General features: G+C 45.9%; 1 protein-coding gene across 1 annotated transcript in view; it reads right to left on the minus strand.

The window, feature by feature from the left end:
* Positions 1-720: 720 nt before the first annotated feature.
* Positions 721-22,848, minus strand: part of LOC142887617 (uncharacterized) — a 36,280-nt gene continuing 14,152 nt past the window's right edge. The window contains exons 30-49 of the mRNA XM_076025399.1: positions 17,651-22,662; positions 9,310-9,688; positions 8,680-8,900; positions 8,257-8,428; positions 7,893-8,140; positions 7,587-7,770; positions 6,900-7,086; positions 6,219-6,391; positions 6,061-6,130; positions 5,695-5,813; positions 5,561-5,592; positions 5,319-5,487; positions 4,737-4,832; positions 4,461-4,501; positions 3,143-4,093; positions 2,792-2,890; positions 2,499-2,627; positions 2,367-2,406; positions 2,147-2,267; positions 721-1,062 (exon numbers count right to left, since the gene is read on the minus strand). Of these exons, the coding sequence (XP_075881514.1) occupies positions 861-1,062; positions 2,147-2,267; positions 2,367-2,406; positions 2,499-2,627; positions 2,792-2,890; positions 3,143-4,093; positions 4,461-4,501; positions 4,737-4,832; positions 5,319-5,487; positions 5,561-5,592; positions 5,695-5,813; positions 6,061-6,130; positions 6,219-6,391; positions 6,900-7,086; positions 7,587-7,770; positions 7,893-8,140; positions 8,257-8,428; positions 8,680-8,900; positions 9,310-9,688; positions 17,651-22,662 (8,645 nt within the window). The 3' untranslated portion in view covers positions 721-860. The remainder of the gene's footprint in view (positions 1,063-2,146; positions 2,268-2,366; positions 2,407-2,498; positions 2,628-2,791; positions 2,891-3,142; positions 4,094-4,460; positions 4,502-4,736; positions 4,833-5,318; positions 5,488-5,560; positions 5,593-5,694; positions 5,814-6,060; positions 6,131-6,218; positions 6,392-6,899; positions 7,087-7,586; positions 7,771-7,892; positions 8,141-8,256; positions 8,429-8,679; positions 8,901-9,309; positions 9,689-17,650; positions 22,663-22,848) is intronic.

A 22,848-nucleotide genomic window follows, 5' to 3' on the forward strand; every position in this document is an offset into this window, starting at 1 on the left:
AAGAAAATGGAGGGCTATGTGAAGGTATGCTGTCTTATTATCATCATCATTCTTCTTCTTCTTATTATTATTATTATTATTATTATCATTATTATTATTATTATTATTATTATTATCATTGTCATTATTATTATTATTATTATCATTATTATTATTAAGTCCTACAATCAGTCCAGTCAGTATGTGTTTTTGTAAAGTCAAACACTTTTAAATAGTTAATAAGGAACTTTGTAAAATCAGCCACAATCACTGGCCAATGAAATTCCCACCATGAAGGGTTTGAATCCACCGTGTCCTCTGAAGGGTTTACACTAGTGGTTCTCAACTGGTGGAGTCTCAGGACCCACATTTCTTTCCCCCCTTTTTACAATGTTGCGACCCAAATTTATTCCAAAAAAATAATAATGATAGTCCACTTTCTGTCATGTCTAGTAAATACATTTTTGAAATTATTGGATTTAAGTGTGTCCTGCATTTTCCGACTTTGCCCAACATTCTCTCTCTAAACATACACATATACTGTACCAAAAGAGCACTGCAACCTGCTTTTGGGTCATGACCCACCAGTTGAGAAAACGCTGGTTTAGATTTTCCCTCGCGGAGTGCATTGTTTATGTTTGTAAAACTCATGGATGATAATACGCATATTTCTTAGGCTTTTGTTTTTGTCGATGGAGTAGTAGCGGGAAGCAATACAAAAGACAAGTGCAACGGTTCATGTTGCAGAAATATAATTTTAATAATAATCATCAAAGAAGTTCTCATTTGCAGAAAGTAAACAGCAGAGTAATGTGTCGTAGTGACACATTTGGCTATAAATACAACGCAACAAGGTCAGAGGGCTGAATCCTGTCTGTGGATCAGCGTCTCCTGCGGCGTGGTGGTTGAGATGTGGGCTGAACTTCACACTCTGTTGGGACACACTGGCATTCGTCGATCACCTTGTAGCTGTGCTTGATCTTGGTGCCATCGGCGCAGGTCAGCTCCACCTGCTTCTCAATGACTTTTTTCTCGCGGCAACATTCACACTTGTGATTCATCATGTTTGCTTGTGCTGAGTATCTGTGGGCAGAGACGGCAAGGGAGAGCGGCTTATTCTACATGTCGTCCACCCGGGGGGTAGGGGGGCAGGGGTGTTTTGCGTTTCACTTCATTCAACTAGAATGAAGTGAACCATAGAAAAGTACATTTTCCCATTAATGTGATAACATAGTCATTTTCCCATCGTTTGTTCTTTTTACATCATATAATATCCAATTGGTTGCGTTGCTTCTATTGTCGTATATTACGGTAGAGGTTTTTGTCCAAACATGTTTCAACTCACTTGTGTTGTCAGGTTCCATGGAATCTGCCTCAAACCAGCAGAACCGACATAGAAAATTGAACAGACCTCAATTGGTTGCAATAGCCAATCAGATCTCAAGTCTGCGACGCTGAGAACAGCCAGCTGGCTTTATGCTGAACTTCACACGCACGCATCCTGTGATTGGATAAGAAGCCCTGAGAACCTTCCAGACTGAACTCAACCCAGAGATCCGGTTGCCACCACGGCGAACCCACGATGTTTGAAGGAGAATATAAAGATTTAGTTGCTAAATCCACTACAATTTATACTGTAATATACTGCGCATTGGCGCAGCAGCTGTGCCAACATGTTCAATTGTTTAATAACTTCATAGATCAATAGTTTGTTTCGTTATTGTGTCGTTCGTCTCATACGAATCAACGACAATGCACAATTTATTGAACCAGTTTGGATGCGAGTTAAAGCTCACTGAAAAGAACAAGCCATCCCGATTCATGGCCTATTCTAGGCAAGCTGCGTAGCCAGTATGCAGTTGTTGTGAATGGGTTGCGCAACGGTAGCTTGTCTTGAGGGCCCATTTATAGAATACAATAGACAAATGTTTTTGTTATGATTGCATTGGTGAAAAGAAGATGAAAACATTTATTTCTGTAATTTCTGTGGTTCTCTTCAGTGGTTGTAAACTTTACCTTTTGGCCATGTTAGCTACCCCCCCCACCCCCCCCCCCCCTCCTTTGGAGAACACAAGCTATGATCCCCTATCCGTGGTGATTTCAACAAATTGATTGCAGAAATAAAATCTACAGATATCATAGCGTAAACTCTTATAAGCAGACTCACATGGTGGCACTCCCGCAGTGTCCTGCACAGTTTGAAATGTTGACTGGATTTGTACTTGAACAGTTGCCCACTGAAATGACCAGTTCCTCGCTGTGGAGCTCACAGACACTTCGCACCTTGCCTGAAACACACATCAGTTAAGGCACAGGGTAAGTCTCCAAACAATTATCAACAAAATATCCCGCAGTTATTATTTGATTTAGTGACTCCGCTGACTTACAAGATTTGCAGCATCCATTTGCATCAGTTGTCTCAGTGCCCTGGAGAGTGGAAACACATGTCAAGTTGTGTGTTTGGTTGTATGTGTGTATGTGGTTACCAATATCTGATGAAAAAGGCAAATATACTCAACAGGTTCACAATCCAAGGGGTTGAAAGGCGGACAAGAAACTTCCACCTTCGTAGTCTGAAACTGTCCATTGAGTTGCTCACAGGTATAATGAACACACTTATTATCAGGGGGGATGTAAGTTTCGTTGACCTGTTCAGAGAAGCAGACTTACGTCAGGTCAGGTATGCCAACTAGACACTTATTACCTGGAGTTTGCCAGGAGACGGCATTTGCAATGTAAAGATGGTTTCACAGGACCTGTTATTTAGGTTAATTTGAAAATTTTACTTGAACAAATGCTTCAAAGTACCGACCTTAATGATATGAGTGTTTTTGTCAGGGCCAACAAAAACGCAGCTGTTCTGAACACATTTTCCACAGCACTTGCTTGGGTCAGTCTGATATTCATATCCCTGAAAACGGAGAGAGAGAGCCAGGGAGAGCCCGAACAAAAAGAAAGAACAAAATCAAACACGGTAACCTTGCCATACATGTATTCTATCTGTGTGTTTGACAGTTGACTGTCATATTTGCTTGCGTGTAAACTTGCACGAGTAACCACGACATGAAGTGTGAATGAATCCATTAACTCTGCCACAGTGACAATGGCAGTGTGTTCAAGCATAAACTGTATGTGTGGGTCCTTGTCTTTGAGAAGAACTTACAGGATTACATTTTGTGTCGCAGACAATAGGCTTGCAGGTGAGGATGTTGAGCTTGGTGATGGGATCCATTCTGGGGCCACAGTAGCACTCCTGGCAGGGCCCAGGTACGAAAGGTGCTTGTGCTGTTGTTCTCAACTGTCCTCCTGCTACAGTTGTACCCGCTGGCTGTCCTCCTGCGACAGTCGTACCTGATGGCTGTCCTCCTGCCATGGTTGTACCCGATGGCTGTCCTCCTGCGACAGTTGTACCTGCTGGCTGTCCTCCTGCGACAGTCGTACCCGCTGGCTGTCCTTCTGCGACAGTCGTACCCGCTGGCTGTCCTCCTGCCATGGTTGTACCTGATGGCTGTCCTCCTGCGACAGTTGTACCTGCTGGCTGTCCTCCTGCGACAGTCGTACCTGATGGCTGTCCTACTGCGACAGTCGTACCCGCTGGCTGTCCTCCTGCGACGGTCGTACCCGCTGGCTGTCCCCCTGCTACGGTCGTACCCGCTGGCTGTCCTCCTGCTACGGTCGTACCCGCTGGCTGTCCTCCTGCTACGGTCGTACCCGCTGGCTGTCCTCCTGCTACGGTCGTACCCGATGGCTGTCCTGCTACAGTCGTACCCGATGGCTTTCCTCCTGCTACGGTCGTACCCGATGGCTTTCCTCCTGCTACGGTCGTACCCGATGGCTGTCCTCCTGCGATGGTCGTACCCGATGGCTGTCCTCCTGCGACGGTCGTACCCGATGGCTGTCCTCCTGCGATGGTCGTACCCGATGGTTGTCCTCCTGCGACGGTCGTACCCGATGGCTGTCCTCCTGCGACGGTCGTACCCGATGGTTGTCCTCCTGCGATGGTTGTACCCGATGGCTGTCCTCCTGCTACAGTTGTACCTGATGGCTGTCCTGGTGTTGTTTTAGCCGCTTTCCGTGGTTTTTCTGGGCCTGTTGTTACTACTGTGGTATTTGGCTGTAAAATACAAATTGATTCCTTATGGTCAGGCTGTTTAATGAAATGGATTCAAATAATGAAACTATTCATGACTCATACTACATAATTTATAATCTAATCATATTTCTTGACTTCACAGAATTTCAGACCGCAAAAGATTATCCCCCGTTTAAATATAGTTTTATTACCGTTGTGTTGTTTTTTTTCTTATTCTTTTCTGCGCTTGAATATGAAAAATGTGTAAATCTGAATTTTAATGTGATAAAAATTTGGGGGACCAAATACTTTCATCAGTATGCAAAAGCAAACAAACAAAAAGCCTTTGCAATTGTGTCTCGATATAAGCTGCCTTGATGAATGCATTTAGTTTTTAATGTTTCCTTACCTGAAACTCTGTCATGTTGTAGACACATACTCCTTTAGGAACTGTGTAAACAAAAGAGATTTGAGTTAGGTTGTGGCACAATTCTATTCAATCAATCTTCTCATGTACTGACAATAAATAAGACTAATTTAAATACTATTGTTACATCCAACATCACAATTAACAATACAGTTCATATTAACTAAATTTACAAACTAAACTTATAGATAAACATCTTGTTTTCTTTTGCTATTAGTATCACAGTAATTTTAATAATATTTATATAATTCCACATACCACATTCGTAGGACTGGCAACAGACGCCTTTGGTAGTCTTGAGTTCAAAGCCAAGCTCACAACTGATTTCAGCAGGACAGAGGTTTGTGTTGCATTCTGTTCATGATAGAAGGACAAAAATGACAAATGTCACAAATTTCGCAGTCGCTAGTAAAGCATTTTTGACCATACATTTTGAAAGAATTCTTGAAGCCTGAACTTGTGTGTGACCCCAAGCTATCTGCTGTCAAGTTGACATTATCCCAACTACAAATCAGGGCTCTCATCCGCAATAGAAACAACAATACTGGCTTTAAGAGAGGATTTGCTTACACACATGGGCTTATGTCTACTGCAACCTTAAGAAAAAGTCATAGCTCGTGTTGTTCTAAGAATGGAATTGGTGATGGTTCTGTTAGGCCTTCATGCCAGAAAGTGAGAATGTAGGTACAACTGAACATATCAAATAGTGGATTTGCAAGAAAGTATTTCACAAATATTCCGGTTTTTGTGAAATACTTTCTTTAGTTCTGTTTTTTTTTGACTGCTAGTGTCAGTTTTCTTCTTAGCCATGTAGAAAAAAAAATGATGGTGAAAACTGACCACATATCGGTTTTGTGCAGCAGCCTTCTGTCTTGTTGACTTGTTGTTGACCTTCCTCTGTGCAGTTGGGGCTTGGCACCTTATCACACTCAATAGGTTTACACAGGACGCCCATGGAATCTTTATCACATGTACAATAGTTGCAGTTGCTGATCCATGTTTCACCCGGCTAGAAACAGAACAAAGTGTTTAGATGGGATATTTTGACTCTGCCTTTGGCACAAAAGGCAACCCGTACTTACCTCTTTGGGCTGCCCATCAGGCCCAACACAATCTAAAATTTAAATAGAGGCAAAGTGTGACTTTACTACTTTCTTACTTCAACAATTACTCAACTGTGTCAGTGAAACAAGTTTTGGTTGTGGTCTCATCTTACCGCACGAGGTGACACACTTTTGGTAGGCCGTGTTAAATAACGTGGTTCCCTCTGGACAGAAGCAACCCTCGGTATAGTTGTGAGATGTCACATTGTCTACGTTGAACTTGTTGTTGTACCTGGTGGCAGAGTGAGGTGAGTACAAAAACTAGAAATTAACAGGGGCCAATTGAAGCTGAATATTTGCACTGAAGTTAATTAGAATACTACTACTTCACTACCACCACCACCACCACCACTCCTCTCTGCTGTTCTGCCCCTACTGCTCTGACTGTTATTAAGAGCATTTGTCTTGAACGTGAGCACATGATTAAGACAAATGCTGAGCCAAGCCAACACAACAGTGTGATACTGTTGGCAGCTCACCTCTCATTGCATGTTGGCTCCACACTGGGGCCGCAGGCCTTGTACACCTTGTCACTTGGACACTCATGTTCTGTAAAATAATATGTTTATCAGCATTCTTTTAAAACACCTCACACCTTGTGCAGTCATGTCCATTTTTGGGAATGTATGTTTCTCACCACACAAGCCATTTGTAGCATTCCTCCAATCAATACAGACTCCTTCTTTGGAGCACTCAACAGCATATGCCTGCAAACTGCTGCAGGTGATATTGGTACTCATGCAACTATCATTACGGCATGCCTCCAAGAATGGTGCTGGTGATACGTATTTGTGGCACTCCGAGAATAAACTGGAAGAGAAACAATATCATTTGTCAGATGGTTGTTGCATAAAAACCTGATATATACAGAATGGATGTGGCTAATACTGGGTCACTCTCACAGCACAGGGAAGAACATTGAAAATGAGAGCACTTGGTGACCAAAGCTAGGGATCTGGTCCCTGATCAATTACATCCTTGTAAATGTTTTTTCTTTCTGATACTTGCAATGAATTTGATCTGTAAAGTAAAGCACTTTGAGTGTAGCAGTAGAATAGAAAAGCGCTAAGCACAGTAAGTGCAGTCCATTTAGAACATATTTCGAACCACTGAATGTTATGCTACTTGTCACCTGATGGCTTTACATATTTCATAGTCATTTTTTACTTAATGTCATACAACTGCAAAATATTTTTGTGTACAAACTTGTGCTGGAGTTTATTTCTGTGTCTAGAACAACCTAACCCGTTTGAGTTCAACCTTAATGAATGACGTTATTTGATAATGTCACATGTGACATAACATTGTGTCTGCTTACCTTTCTAGTAATTTGCAAAGATTATAATTACAGGGGACCTGTGTGGGTACAACTGGCCCAGTAGTTGGAGGCACTGGCTTGACACATGGTTTACCGGAAACCTCCCATTGGCCAGCAGAGTTAGAACAATCTTCCACCTGGCCATTTGGAGAACGGCAGTCGTTGTTCTGGGAATTGTCACATGTTCCTGAAGAAGGGGAAACGGCATGGTAAAGTCAGATTTTCATGTTCACGCATCTTTTTATCTTGAGACAGTTCTTATATTATTTATATTTTAAAAATAGTTATGGCTAACCAAAAAGTACTATCACCATGGTATAAAAAGAGGTGATATCTTTTCTCTTTCACACTGTCTATTCTAACAGAAGGTTTGTCTCTGTCAGGCACTCAAGGTTACAAGCAGAGTGTGGTTTTTTTTGTACTCTCGACAACTAAACCTTTAAGAAAAGTAGTCCGTCTGTTTTCAATTAAATAAATGCAATTATTAGCTATAGAGTACTGCTTAGGGAGAGAAAGTAAAAAACAAAAAAAGTCACTTTAAAATGTTAAATCAACCATTATTTCTTTGTCGAAATAGCAAGAAAGATAGATACAGAAATACAAATTAAATACATATCTTTCATCAAAAAATTAACTTGTAAGGTTTCGTGAATGCATTAAATGTTGACAAAGAGTGAAGCAACTCACCACACTGTCCCTCTGTGTTCCCATTGAAGAGATGGTAAGGGAGGTCAATGCTAAATGATGCACCACTGTAGATCACCTTGGCGCCGATGGCTTCTATTTCAAGAGTGATCATCATGTCTGTGCCTGTGAGGCTGAGGATAGAGTTGCTGTAGGCAGGGTAGATACGTTTTCCATTTATATGAACCTGGAGGGCAAGTCAAGAAAGCATATAAAGAAAACTGTGAGCCCATATCTGTGTGTCTGTAAAATGTAACAATTTGATATGCTATCACTAGAAAGTTTGAAATGTTTGGCATCATTTCTTACTTCGAGAATTGGTGTTGATACATTGACCAGCTTCGTTTTGAAAACTACTTCAGTGGATCCATATATAACAGTGAGTATATCAGGGCAGAGTATTGTGTCTGAGGTATCACAGCCATTTTCTACTGTGATTGTCAGGTTATATTTATTGATTATTTCTTTGACCAAATAATAGGTGCAGTTCTTGCTGAAATCATATTTTTTTCCATCGAAAGTCACGTAGTTGTCACCTCCCCAGACATTACACACACCTACAAAGGACAAACAATTTACAAAAGTAACAATTAAAAAAAAAATATATATATAGATTATTACAATACACACTTATCACAAATATTATCATAACTTTTTAATCAAGACAACGTACATTGACATTCATTGTGGAAGCAGCATCCTTTATCGTCGGAGAGGGTGAAAGGTGCCCGTCCATTAACACAAAAGAGTGGTTGTTGTGTGGAACAGGCAACAGATGTTTCTGTGACGCTGCCATTGATGCAAGTAGCAGTTGTGCAGTTGTTAATATTCCAGGACTCTCCATTCTAATTGTGAATTCAGAGACAGACAGTCATACAGAGGGACAATGGGGTCTAAAATCATAAAGCTCTCTTCATCTGTAACTACCTTCAGAACATGTAGGCCTGTACTGTAACTGTACTGATACGAAGAACAGTGAAGAAAGAGCAAGGCCTTTCACTAATGCCCTCCTGGTCAGTAACTACTATTTACTATTTATTACTATTTATTTTTCATGACTCATGGATGTTATATACAGACAGAATGTAATAAATACCTTTCTTGGTGGAACAACATCGACGCAATCAAGAGGAGCTGGTGCTGATGATGACGGAATAAAAGGAGATGTAGAAGTTGTGAAATGTTGTGTGGTGCTGACTGGGGTAGGCACTGGTGTGGTTGGGCACGAGTGGGATGTAGTCACAACCTTGCAGGATATATTGCAATATGCAACATAACACATGCCCAAGCCATCAGTAACATTGTAGACAATGTCACCTAAAAATGAAAGATAAAAAAGTTTAGTGCACTAATCAATTTTATTTAAACAGAAAGCACATTGAAAAAATAAGGTTTCACGAAGGGCCTTAGTAGAGGAAATAAGATTATGTCGTCAACCAAAACAGAAAAAACGGACACAGAAAAGTCTGGTCTTGTGAAATGTATTAGAAAATCCCTGATATGACTTAAAAAAGTAAACGATCAGGAAAAAAACAGCGAAAACCACTGTGCTTTCAAAAGGGGGAAAAAAAAGCAATGAACTGATTCATGGAAACTGAAAAATAAAAGTCAGAATTGATTGAGCATCGATTTTACGAACAGGAAAGAAAATAAAATAAATGCGAAGAATGCATATGATAAACCAAAACATGAAAATGAGGAAAAATGAGAAAAGAGAATCACTCACCAGGATTGTAAGAAGTTCCATTTACGATGCAGGTGCAAACTGTTGTACTTGGGACAAATGTTGATAGGGTAGAAATAATGGTGGTTCTGCTTGAAGTAGCTGTGGTTGGTCCAGATGTGTAAATGTTTGTGGTACCTGGAAGGGTTTGTGTTATTGGACCAATGGAAGTTGTGCGTGTAGCTGTTGTTACTGCTGTTGATGTCGAAGACAGTGAGGGACTTATGGAAATAGTTGGTTCGGTAAAAACAGTTGTTGTTGGTAGTGACTTTGTCACAATAGTTGTTTCAACAGCCTCGCTGGTGGTTCCTTTGGTTGTGGTGGTTTCAACGACGGCTGTGGTTGAGACTGTCACTGGGCCAGTGGTGACTACAGGTGCTTGTGTTGTTTCAACACTCACACTTGTGGACTTTGAAACAGTTGTTTCAGCAGGCTGGCTGGTGGTTCCTTTGGTTGTTGGTGGTACCTTGGTTGTTGCTGTACTCACAGATGGTGTTGAAGTTACAACGGTTGTTTCTGGGCTTGTTGTTGAGACACTGGGCACTTTTGTGGTGGTTTCAACGATGGCTGTGGTTGAGGCTGTCACTGGGCCAGTGCTGACTACGGGTGCCTCTGTTGTTTCAACACTCACACTTGTGGACTTTGAAACAGTTGTTTCAGCAGGCTGGCTGGTGGTTCCCTTGGTTGTTGGTGGTACCTTTGTTGTTGCTGTACTCACAGATGGTGTTGAAGTTACAACGGTTGTTTCTGGGCTTGTTGTTGAGACACTTGGCACTTTTGTGGTGGTTTCAACGACGGCTGTGGTTGAGGCTGTCACTGGGCCAGTGGTGACGGTAGGTTTCTGTGTTGTCTCAACACTCACACTTGTGGACTGTGAAACAGTTGTTTCAACAGGCTGGCTGGTGGTTCCTTTGGTTGTTGGTGGTACCTTTGTTGTTGCTGTACTCACAGATGGTGTTGAGGTTACAACGGTTGTTTCTGGGCTTGTGGTTGAGACACTTGGAACTTTTGTGGTGGTTTCAACGACGGCTGTGGTTGAGGCTGTCACTGGGGCAGTGGTGACAGTAGGTTTCTGTGTTGTCTCAACACTCACACTTGTGGACTTTGAAACAGTTGTTTCAACAGGCTGGCTGGTGGTTCCTTTGGTTGTTGGTGGTACCTTTGTTGTTGCTGTGCTCACAGATGGTGTTGAGGTTACAACGGTTGTTTCTGGGCTTGTTGTTGAGACACTGGGCACTTTTGTGGTGGTTTCAACGACGGCTGTGGTTGAAACTGTCACTGGGCCAGTGGTGACTACAGGTGCTTGTGTTGTTTCAACACTCACACTTGTGGACTTTGAAAAAGTTGTTTCAGCAGGCTGGCTGGTGGTTCCTTTGGTTGTGGGTGGTACCTTGGTTGTTGCTGTGCTCACAGATGGTGTTGAGGTTACAACGGTTGTTTCTGGGCTTGTTGTTGAGACACTTGGCACTTTTGTGGTGGTTTCAACGACGGCTGTGGTTGAGGCTGTCACTGGGCCAGTGGTGACTACGGGTGCCTCTGTTGTTTCAACACTCACACTTGTGGACTTTGAAACAGTTGTTTCAGCAGGCTGGCTGGTGGTTCCCTTGGTTGTTGGTGGTACCTTTGTTGTTGCTGTACTCACAGATGGTGTTGAGGTTACAACGGTTGTTTCTGGGCTTGTGGTTGAGACACTGGGCACTTTTGTGGTGGTTTCAACGACGGCTGTGGTTGAAACTGTCACTGGGCCAGTGGTGACTACAGGTGCTTGTGTTGTTTCAACACTCACACTTGTGGACTTTGAAACAGTTGTTTCAGCAGGCTGGCTGGTGGTTCCCTTGGTTGTTGGTGGTACCTTTGTTGTTGCTGTACTCACAGATGGTGTTGAGGTTACAATGGTTGTTTCTGGGCTTGTGGTTGAGACACTTGGAACTTTTGTGGTGGTTTCAACGACGGCTGTGGTTGAAACTGTCACTGGGCCAGTGGTGACTACAGGTGCTTGTGTTGTTTCAACACTCACACTTGTGGACTTTGAAACAGTTGTTTCAACAGGCTGGCTGGTGGTTCCTTTGGTTGTGGGTGGTACCTTTGTTGTTGCTGTACTCACAGATGGTGTTGAGGTTACAACGGTTGTTTCTGGGCTTGTTGTTGAGACACTTGGCACTTTTGTGGTGGTTTCAACGACGGCTGTGGTTGAGGCTGTCACTGGGCCAGTGGTGACTACGGGTGCCTCTGTTGTTTCAACACTCACACTTGTGGACTTTGAAACAGTTGTTTCAGCAGGCTGGCTGGTGGTTCCCTTGGTTGTTGGTGGTACCTTTGTTGTTGCTGTACTCACAGATGGTGTTGAGGTTACAACGGTTGTTTCTGGGCTTGTGGTTGAGACACTTGGAACTTTTGTGGTGGTTTCAACGACGGCTGTGGTTGAGGCTGTCACTGGGGCAGTGGTGACGGTAGGTTTCTGTGTTGTCTCAACACTCACACTTGTGGACTTTGAAACAGTTGTTTCAACAGGCTGGCTGGTGGTTCCTTTGGTTGTTGGTGGTACCTTTGTTGTTGCTGTGCTCACAGATGGTGTTGAGGTTACAACGGTTGTTTCTGGGCTTGTTGTTGAGACACTGGGCACTTTTGTGGTGGTTTCAACGACGGCTGTGGTTGAGGCTGTCACTGGGCCAGTGCTGACTACGGGTGCCTCTGTTGTTTCAACACTCACACTTGTGGACTTTGAAACAGTTGTTTCAGCAGGCTGGCTGGTGGTTCCCTTGGTTGTTGGTGGTACCTTTGTTGTTGCTGTACTCACAGATGGTGTTGAAGTTACAACGGTTGTTTCTGGGCTTGTTGTTGAGACACTTGGCACTTTTGTGGTGGTTTCAACGACGGCTGTGGTTGAGGCTGTCACTGGGCCAGTGGTGACGGTAGGTTTCTGTGTTGTCTCAACACTCACACTTGTGGACTGTGAAACAGTTGTTTCAACAGGCTGGCTGGTGGTTCCTTTGGTTGTTGGTGGTACCTTTGTTGTTGCTGTACTCACAGATGGTGTTGAGGTTACAACGGTTGTTTCTGGGCTTGTGGTTGAGACACTTGGAACTTTTGTGGTGGTTTCAACGACGGCTGTGGTTGAGGCTGTCACTGGGGCAGTGGTGACAGTAGGTTTCTGTGTTGTCTCAACACTCACACTTGTGGACTTTGAAACAGTTGTTTCAACAGGCTGGCTGGTGGTTCCTTTGGTTGTTGGTGGTACCTTTGTTGTTGCTGTGCTCACAGATGGTGTTGAGGTTACAACGGTTGTTTCTGGGCTTGTTGTTGAGACACTGGGCACTTTTGTGGTGGTTTCAACGACGGCTGTGGTTGAAACTGTCACTGGGCCAGTGGTGACTACAGGTGCTTGTGTTGTTTCAACACTCACACTTGTGGACTTTGAAAAAGTTGTTTCAGCAGGCTGGCTGGTGGTTCCTTTGGTTGTGGGTGGTACCTTGGTTGTTGCTGTGCTCACAGATGGTGTTGAGGTTACAACGGTTGTTTCTGGGCTTGTTGTTGAGACACTTGGCACTTTTGTGGTGGTTTCAACGACGGCTGTGGTTGAGGCTGTCACTGGGCCAGTGGTGACTACGGGTGCCTCTGTTGTTTCAACACTCACACTTGTGGACTTTGAAACAGTTGTTTCAGCAGGCTGGCTGGTGGTTCCCTTGGTTGTTGGTGGTACCTTTGTTGTTGCTGTACTCACAGATGGTGTTGAGGTTACAACGGTTGTTTCTGGGCTTGTGGTTGAGACACTGGGCACTTTTGTGGTGGTTTCAACGACGGCTGTGGTTGAAACTGTCACTGGGCCAGTGGTGACTACAGGTGCTTGTGTTGTTTCAACACTCACACTTGTGGACTTTGAAACAGTTGTTTCAGCAGGCTGGCTGGTGGTTCCCTTGGTTGTTGGTGGTACCTTTGTTGTTGCTGTACTCACAGATGGTGTTGAGGTTACAATGGTTGTTTCTGGGCTTGTGGTTGAGACACTTGGAACTTTTGTGGTGGTTTCAACGACGGCTGTGGTTGAAACTGTCACTGGGCCAGTGGTGACTACAGGTGCTTGTGTTGTTTCAACACTCACACTTGTGGACTTTGAAACAGTTGTTTCAACAGGCTGGCTGGTGGTTCCTTTGGTTGTGGGTGGTACCTTTGTTGTTGCTGTACTCACAGATGGTGTTGAGGTTACAACGGTTGTTTCTGGGCTTGTTGTTGAGACACTTGGCACTTTTGTGGTGGTTTCAACGACGGCTGTGGTTGAGGCTGTCACTGGGCCAGTGGTGACTACGGGTGCCTCTGTTGTTTCAACACTCACACTTGTGGACTTTGAAACAGTTGTTTCAGCAGGCTGGCTGGTGGTTCCCTTGGTTGTTGGTGGTACCTTTGTTGTTGCTGTACTCACAGATGGTGTTGAGGTTACAACGGTTGTTTCTGGGCTTGTGGTTGAGACACTTGGAACTTTTGTGGTGGTTTCAACGACGGCTGTGGTTGAGGCTGTCACTGGGGCAGTGGTGACGGTAGGTTTCTGTGTTGTCTCAACACTCACACTTGTGGACTTTGAAACAGTTGTTTCAACAGGCTGGCTGGTGGTTCCTTTGGTTGTTGGTGGTACCTTTGTTGTTGCTGTGCTCACAGATGGTGTTGAGGTTACAACGGTTGTTTCTGGGCTTGTTGTTGAGACACTGGGCACTTTTGTGGTGGTTTCAACGACGGCTGTGGTTGAGGCTGTCACTGGGCCAGTGGTGACTACGGGTGCCTCTGTTGTTTCAACACTCACACTTGTGGACTTTGAAACAGTTGTTTCAGCAGGCTGGCTGGTGGTTCCCTTGGTTGTTGGTGGTACCTTTGTTGTTGCTGTACTCACAGATGGTGTTGAGGTTACAACGGTTGTTTCTGGGCTTGTGGTTGAGACACTGGGCACTTTTGTGGTGGTTTCAACGACGGCTGTGGTTGAAACTGTCACTGGGCCAGTGGTGACTACAGGTGCTTGTGTTGTTTCAACACTCACACTTGTGGACTTTGAAACAGTTGTTTCAGCAGGCTGGCTGGTGGTTCCCTTGGTTGTTGTTGGTACCTTTGTTGTTGCTGTACTCACAGATGGTGTTGAGGTTACAACGGTTGTTTCTGGGCTTGTGGTTGAGACACTTGGAACTTTTGTGGTGGTTTCAACGACGGCTGTGGTTGAAACTGTCACTGGGGCAGTGGTGACTACAGGTGCTTGTGTTGTTTCAACACTCACACTTGTGGACTTTGAAAAAGTTGTTTCAGCAGGCTGGCTGGTGGTTCCTTTGGTTGTGGGTGGTACCTTTGTTGTTGCTGTACTCACAGATGGTGTTGAGGTTACAACGGTTGTTTCTGGGCTTGTTGTTGAGACACTTGGCACTTTTGTGGTGGTTTCAACGACGGCTGTGGTTGAGGCTGTCACTGGGCCAGTGGTGACTACGGGTGCCTCTGTTGTTTCAACACTCACACTTGTGGACTTTGAAACAGTTGTTTCAGCAGGCTGGCTGGTGGTTCCCTTGGTTGTTGGTGGTACCTTTGTTGTTGCTGTACTCACAGATGGTGTTGAGGTTACAACGGTTGTTTCTGGGCTTGTGGTTGAGACACTTGGAACTTTTGTGGTGGTTTCAACGACGGCTGTGGTTGAAACTGTCACTGGGCCAGTGGTGACTACAGGTGCTTGTGTTGTTTCAACACTCACACTTGTGGACTTTGAAACAGTTGTTTCAGCAGGCTGGCTGGTGGTTCCTTTGGTTGTGGGTGGTACCTTTGTTGTTGCTGTGCTCACAGATGGTGTTGAGGTTACAACGGTTGTTTCTGGGCTTGTTGTTGAGACACTGGGCACTTTTGTGGTGGTTTCAACGACGGCAGTGGTTGAGGCTGTCACTGGGCCAGTGGTGACTACGGGTGCCTCTGTTGTTTTAACACTCACACTTGTGGACTTTGAAACAGTTGTTTCAGCAGGCTGGCTGGTGGTTCCTTTGGTTGTTGGTGGTACCTTGGTAGTTGCTGTACTCACAGATGGTGTTGAGGTTACAACGGTTGTTTCTGGGCTTGTGGTTGAGACACTTGGAACTTTTGTGGTGGTTTCAATGACGGCTGTGGTTGAGACTGTCACTGGGCCAGTGGTGACTACAGGTGCTTGTGTTGTTTCAACACTCACACTTGTGGACTTTGAAACAGTTGTTTCAACAGGCTGGCTGGTGGTTCCTTTGGTTGTGGATGGTACCTTGGTTGTTGCTGTACTCACAGATGGTGTTGAGGTTACAACGGTTGTTTCTGGGCTTGTGGTTGAGACACTGGGTACTTTTGTGGTGGTTTCAACGACGGCTGTGGTTGAAACTGTCACTGGGCCAGTGGTGACTACAGGTGCTTGTGTTGTTTCAACACTCACACTTGTGGACTTTGAAAAAGTTGTTTCAGCAGGCTGGCTGGTGGTTCCTTTGGTTGTGGGTGGTATCTTGGTTGTTGCTGTACTCACAGATGGTGTTGAGGTTACAACGGTTGTTTCTGGGCTTGTTGTTGAGACACTTGGCACTTTTGTGGTGGTTTCAACGACGGCTGTGGTTGAGGCTGTCACTGGGCCAGTGGTGACTACGGGTGCCTCTGTTGTTTCAACACTCACACTTGTGGACTTTGAAACAGTTGTTTCAGCAGGCTGGCTGGTGGTTCCCTGGGTTGTTGGTGGTACCTTTGTTGTTGCTGTACTCACAGATGGTGTTGAGGTTACAACGGTTGTTTCTGGGCTTGTGGTTGAGACACTTGGAACTTTTGTGGTGGTTTCAACGACGGCTGTGGTTGAAACTGTCACTGGGCCAGTGGTGACTACAGGTGCTTGTGTTGTTTCAACACTCACACTTGTGGACTTTGAAACAGTTGTTTCAGCAGGCTGGCTGGTGGTTCCTTTGGTTGTGGGTGGTACCTTTGTTGTTGCTGTGCTCACAGATGGTTTTGAGGTTACAACGGTTGTTTCTGGGCTTGTTGTTGAGACACTGGGCACTTTTGTGGTGGTTTCAACGACGGCAGTGGTTGAGGCTGTCACTGGGCCAGTGGTGACTACGGGTGCCTCTGTTGTTTTAACACTCACACTTGTGGACTTTGAAACAGTTGTTTCAGCAGGCTGGCTGGTGGTTCCCTTGGTTGTGGGTGGTACCTTGGTAGTTGCTGTACTCACAGATGGTGTTGAGGTTGCAACGGTTGTTTCTGGGCTTGTGGTTGAGACACTTGGAACTTTTGTGGTGGTTTCAACGACAGCTGTGGTTGAGGCTGTCACTGGGCCAGTGGTGACTACGGGTGCCTCTGTTGTTTTAACACTCACACTTGTGGACTTTGAAACAGTTGTTTCAGCAGGCTGGCTGGTGGTTCCTTTGGTTGTGGGTGGTACCTTTGTTGTTGCTGTGCTCACAGATGGTGTTGAGGTTACAACGGTTGTTTCTGGGCTTGTTGTTGAGACACTGGGCACTTTTGTGGTGGTTTCAACGACGGCAGTGGTTGAGGCTGTCACTGGGCCAGTGGTGACTACGGGTGCCTCTGTTGTTTTAACACTCACACTTGTGGACTTTGAAACAGTTGTTTCAGCAGGCTGGCTGGTGGTTCCTTTGGTTGTGGGTGGTACCTTGGTAGTTGCTGTACTCACAGATGGTGTTGAGGTTACAACGGTTGTTTCTGGGCTTGTGGTTGAGACACTTGGAACTTTTGTGGTGGTTTCAACGACGGCTGTGGTTGAGACTGTCACTGGGCCAGTGGTGACGACAGGTGCTTGTGTTGTTTCAACACTCACACTTGTGGACTGTGAAACAGTTGTTTCAACAGGCCGGCTGGTGGTTCCTTTGGTTGTTGGTGGTACCTTTGTTGTTGCTGTGCTCACAGATGGTGTTGAGGTTACAACGGTTGTTTCTGGGCTTGTTGTTGAGACACTTGGCACTTTTGTGGTGGTTTCAACGACGGCTGTGGTTGAGGCTGTCACTGGGCCAGTGGTGACTACGGGTGCCTCTGTTGTTTCAACACTCACACTTGTGGACTTTGAAACAGTTGTTTCAACAGGCTGGCTGGTGGTTCCTTTGGTTGTTGGTGGTACCTTGGTTGTTGCTGTACTCACAGATGGTGTTGAGGTTACAACAGTTGTTTCTGGGCTTGTTGTTGAGACACTGGGAACTGTTGTGGTGGTTTCAACGATGGCTGTGGTTGAGGCTGTCACTGGGCCAGTGGTGACGGTAGGTTTCTGTGTTGTCTCAACACTCACACTTGTGGACAGTGAAACAGTTGTTTCAATAGGCTGGCTGGTGGTTCCTTTGGTTGTGGGTGGTACCTTGGTTGTTGCTGTACTCACAGATGGTGTTGAGGTTACAACAGTTGTTTCTGGGCTTGTTGTTGAGACACTGGGCACTTTTGTGGTGGTTTCAACAACGGCTGTGGTTGAGGCTGTCACTGGGCCAGTGGTGACGGTAGGTTTCTGTGTTGTCTCAACACTCACACTTGTGGACTGTGAAACAGTTGTTTCAACAGATTGGCTGGTGGTTCCTTTGGTTGTTGGTGGTACCTTGGTTGTTGCTGTACTCACAGATGGTGTTGAGCTTACAACAGTTGTTTCTGGGCTTGTTGATGTCGAAGGCAGTGATGTAACTTCAGAAATTATTGGTTCAGTTATAACAGTTGTAGTTGGTCGTGAGTTTGTGACCACACCAGGAAATGATGTCGTTTCAACAGCTGCATTTGTGGTTGAGGCTGTGACTGGGCCAGTGGTGACGGTAGGTTTCTGTGTTGTCTCAACACTCACACTTGTGGACTGTGAAACAGTTGTTTCAACAGGCTGGCTGGTGGTTCCTTTGGTTGTGGGTGGTACCTTTGTTGTTGCTGTGCTCACAGATGGTTTTGAGGTTACAACAGTTGTTTCTGGGCTTGATGTTGAGACACTCGGGACCTTGGTGGTGGTTTCAACAACGGCTGTGGTTGAGACTGTTACTGGGCCGGTGGTGACTGCAGGTGCTTGTGTTGTTTCAACACTCACACTTGTGGACTTTGAAACAGTTGTTTCAGCAGGCTGGCTGGTGGTTCCTTTGGTTGTGGGTGGTACCTTGGTTGTTGCTGTAGTCACAGATGGTGTTGAGGTTACAACGGTTGTTTCTGGGCTCGTGGTTGAGATACTTGGCACTTTTGTGGTGGTTTCAACAACAGCTGTGGTTGAGACTGTCACTGGGCCAGTGGTGACGGTAGGTTTCTGTGTTGTCTCAACACTCACACTTGTGGACCGTGAAACAGTTGTTTCAACAGGCTGGCTGGTGGTTCCTTTGGTTGTGGGTGGTACCTTTGTTGTTGCTGTACTCACAGATGGTGTTGAGGTTACAACGGTTGTTTCTGGGCTTGATGTTGAGACACTCGGGACCTTGGTGGTGGTTTCAACAACGGCTGTGGTTGAGACTGTCACTGGGCCAGTGGTGACTACAGATGCTTGTGTTGTTTCAACACTCACACTTGTGGACTTTGAAACAGTTGTTTCAGCAGGCTGGCTAGTGGTTCCTTTGGTTGTGGGTGGTACCTTGGTTGTTGCAGTACTCACAGATGGTGTTGAGGTTACAACAGTTGTTTCTGGGTTTGTTGTTGAGACACTGGGCACTTTTGTGGTGGTTTCAATGACTGCTGTGGTTGAGGCTGTCACTGGGCCAGTGGTGACGGTAGGTTTCTGTGTTGTCTCAACACTCACACTTGTGGACTGTGAAACAGTTGTTTCAACAGGCTTGCTGGTTGTTCCTTTGGTTGTGGGTGGTACCTTGGTTGTTGCTGTACTCACAGATGGTGTTGAGGTTACAACAGTTGTTTCTGGGCTTGTTGTTGAGACACTGGGCACTTTTGTGGTGGTTTCAACAACGGCTGTGGTTGAGGCTGTCACTGGGCCAGTGGTGACGGTAGGTTTCTGTGTTGTCTCAACACTCACACTTGTGGACTGTGAAACAGTTGTTTCAGCAGGCTGGCTGGTGGTTCCTTTGGTTGTGGGTGGTACCTTTGTTGTTGCTGTGCTCACAGATGGTGTTGAGGTTACAACAGTTGTTTCTGGGCTTGTGGTTGAGACACTGGGCACTTTTGTGGTGGTTTCAACGACGGCTGTGGTTGAAACTGTCACTGGGCCAGTGGTGACGGTGGGTTTCTGTGTTGTCTCAACACTCACACTTGTGGACTGTGAAACAGTTGTTTCAACAGGCTGCCTGGTTGTTCCTTTGGTTGTTGGTGGTACCTTGGTTGTTGCTGTACTCACAGATGGTTTTGAGGTTACAACAGTTGTTTCCTGGCTTGTTGTTGAGACACTGGGCACTTTTGTGGTGGTTTCAACAACGGCTGTGGTTGAGGCTGTCACTGGGCCAGTGGTGACGGTAGGTTTCTGTGTTGTCTCAACACTCACACTTGTGGACTGTGAAACAGTTGTTTCAGCAGGCTGGCTGGTGGTTCCTTTGGTTGTGGGTGGTACCTTTGTTGTTGCTGTGCTCACAGATGGTGTTGAGGTTACAACAGTTGTTTCTGGGCTTGTTGTTGAGACACTGGGCACTTTTGTGGTGGTTTCAACAACGGCTGTGGTTGAGGCTGTCACTGGGCCAGTGGTGACGGTAGGTTTCTGTGTTGTCTCAACACTCACACTTGTGGACTGTGAAACAGTTGTTTCAGCAGGCTGGCTGGTGGTTCCTTTGGTTGTGGGTGGTACCTTGGTTGTTGCTGTGCTCACAGAAGGTGTTGAGGTTACAACAGTTATTTCTGGGCTTGTTGTTGAGACACTCGGGACCTTGGTGGTGGTTTCAACAACGGCTGTGGTTGAGACTGTTACTGGGCCAGTGGTGACTACAGGTGCTTGTGTTGTTTCAACACTCACACTTGTGGACTTTGAAACAGTTGTTTCAGCAGGCTGGCTGGTGGTTCCTTTGGTTGTGGGTGGTACCTTGGTTGTTGCTGTACTCACAGATGGTGTTGAGGTTACAACGGTTGTTTCTGGGCTCGTGGTTGAGATACTTGGCACTTTTGTGGTGGTTTCAACAACGGCTGTGGTTGAGACTGTCACTGGGCCGGTGGTGATGGTAGGTTTCTGTGTTGTCTCAACACTCACACTTGTGGACTGTGAAACAGTTGTTTCAGCAGGCTGGCTGGTGGTTCCTTTGGTTGTTGGTGGTACCTTTGTTGTTGCTGTGCTCACAGATGGTTTTGAGGTTACAACGGTTGTTTCTGGCCTTGATGTTGAGACACTCGGGACCTTGGTGGTGGTTTCAACAACGGCTGTGGTTGAGACTGTTACTGGGCCAGTGGTGACTACAGGTGCCTCTGTTGTTTCAACACTCACACTTGTGGACTTTGAAACAGTTGTTTCAGCAGGCTGGCTGGTGGTTCCCTTGGTTGTTGGTGGTACCTTGGTAGTTGCTGTACTCACAGATGGTGTTGAGGTTACAACGGTTGTTTCTGGGCTTGTGGTTGAGACACTTGGCACTTTTGTGGTGGTTTCAACGACGGCTGTGGTTGAGACTGTCACTGGGCCAGTGGTGACTACAGGTGCTTGTGTTGTCTCAACACTCACACTTGTGGACTTTGAAACAGTTGTTTCAGCAGGCTGGCTGGTGGTTCCTTTGGTTGTGGGTGGTACCTTGGTTGTTGCTGTGCTCACAGATGGTTTTGAGGTTACAACAGTTGTTTCTGGGCTTGTGGTTGAGACACTCGGGACCTTGGTGGTGGTTTCAACAACGGCTGTGGTTGAGACTGTCACTGGGGCAGTGGTGACTACAGGTGCTTGTGTTGTTTCAACACTCACACTTGTGGACTTTGAAACAGTTGTTTCAGCAGGCTGGCTGGTGGTTCCTTTGGTTGTGGGTGGTACCTTGGTTGTTGCTGTACTCACAGATGGTGTTGAGGTTACAACGGTTGTTTCTGGGCTCGTGGTTGAGATACTTGGCACTTTTGTGGTGGTTTCAACAACGGCTGTGGTTGAGGCTGTCACTGGGCCAGTGGTGACGGTAGGTTTCTGTGTTGTCTCAACACTCACACTTGTGGACTGTGAAACAGTTGTTTCAGCAGGCTGGCTGGTGGTTCCTTTGGTTGTGGGTGGTACCTTGGTTGTTGCTGTGCTCACAGAAGGTGTTGAGGTTACAACAGTTATTTCTGGGCTTGTTGTTGAGACACTCGGGACCTTGGTGGTGGTTTCAACAACGGCTGTGGTTGAGACTGTTACTGGGCCAGTGGTGACTACAGGTGCTTGTGTTGTTTCAACACTCACACTTGTGGACTTTGAAACAGTTGTTTCAGCAGGCTGGCTGGTGGTTCCTTTGGTTGTGGGTGGTACCTTGGTTGTTGCTGTACTCACAGATGGTGTTGAGGTTACAACGGTTGTTTCTGGGCTCGTGGTTGAGATACTTGGCACTTTTGTGGTGGTTTCAACAACGGCTGTGGTTGAGACTGTCACTGGGCCGGTGGTGATGGTAGGTTTCTGTGTTGTCTCAACACTCACACTTGTGGACTGTGAAACAGTTGTTTCAGCAGGCTGGCTGGTGGTTCCTTTGGTTGTTGGTGGTACCTTTGTTGTTGCTGTGCTCACAGATGGTTTTGAGGTTACAACGGTTGTTTCTGGCCTTGATGTTGAGACACTCGGGACCTTGGTGGTGGTTTCAACAACGGCTGTGGTTGAGACTGTTACTGGGCCAGTGGTGACTACAGGTGCCTCTGTTGTTTCAACACTCACACTTGTGGACTTTGAAACAGTTGTTTCAGCAGGCTGGCTGGTGGTTCCCTTGGTTGTTGGTGGTACCTTGGTAGTTGCTGTACTCACAGATGGTGTTGAGGTTACAACGGTTGTTTCTGGGCTTGTGGTTGAGACACTTGGCACTTTTGTGGTGGTTTCAACGACGGCTGTGGTTGAGACTGTCACTGGGCCAGTGGTGACGACAGGTGCTTGTGTTGTCTCAACACTCACACTTGTGGACTTTGAAACAGTTGTTTCAGCAGGCTGGCTGGTGGTTCCTTTGGTTGTGGGTGGTACCTTGGTTGTTGCTGTGCTCACAGATGGTTTTGAGGTTACAACAGTTGTTTCTGGGCTTGATGTTGAGACACTCGGGACCTTGGTGGTGGTTTCAACAACGGCTGTGGTTGAGACTGTCACTGGGGCAGTGGTGACTACAGGTGCTTGTGTTGTTTCAACACTCACACTTGTGGACTTTGAAACAGTTGTTTCAGCAGGCTGGCTGGTGGTTCCTTTGGTTGTGGGTGGTACCTTGGTTGTTGCTGTACTCACAGATGGTGTTGAGGTTACAACGGTTGTTTCTGGGCTCGTGGTTGAGATACTTGGCACTTTTGTGGTGGTTTCAACAACGGCTGTGGTTGAGACTGTCACTGGGCCGGTGGTGATGGTAGGTTTCTGTGTTGTCTCAACACTCACACTTGTGGACTGTGAAACAGTTGTTTCAATAGGCTGGCTGGTGGTTCCTTTGGTTGTGGGTGGTACCTTGGTTGTTGCTGTGCTCACAGATGGTGTTGAGGTTACAACAGTTGTTTCTGGGCTTGTTGTTGAGA

Source organism: Nelusetta ayraudi, unplaced genomic scaffold (assembly GCF_046127955.1).
Source record: "Nelusetta ayraudi isolate G7.1 ecotype Tasmania unplaced genomic scaffold, CSIRO-AGI_Nayr_v1 ptg000002l, whole genome shotgun sequence".
NCBI lineage: Eukaryota > Metazoa > Chordata > Actinopteri > Tetraodontiformes > Monacanthidae > Nelusetta > Nelusetta ayraudi.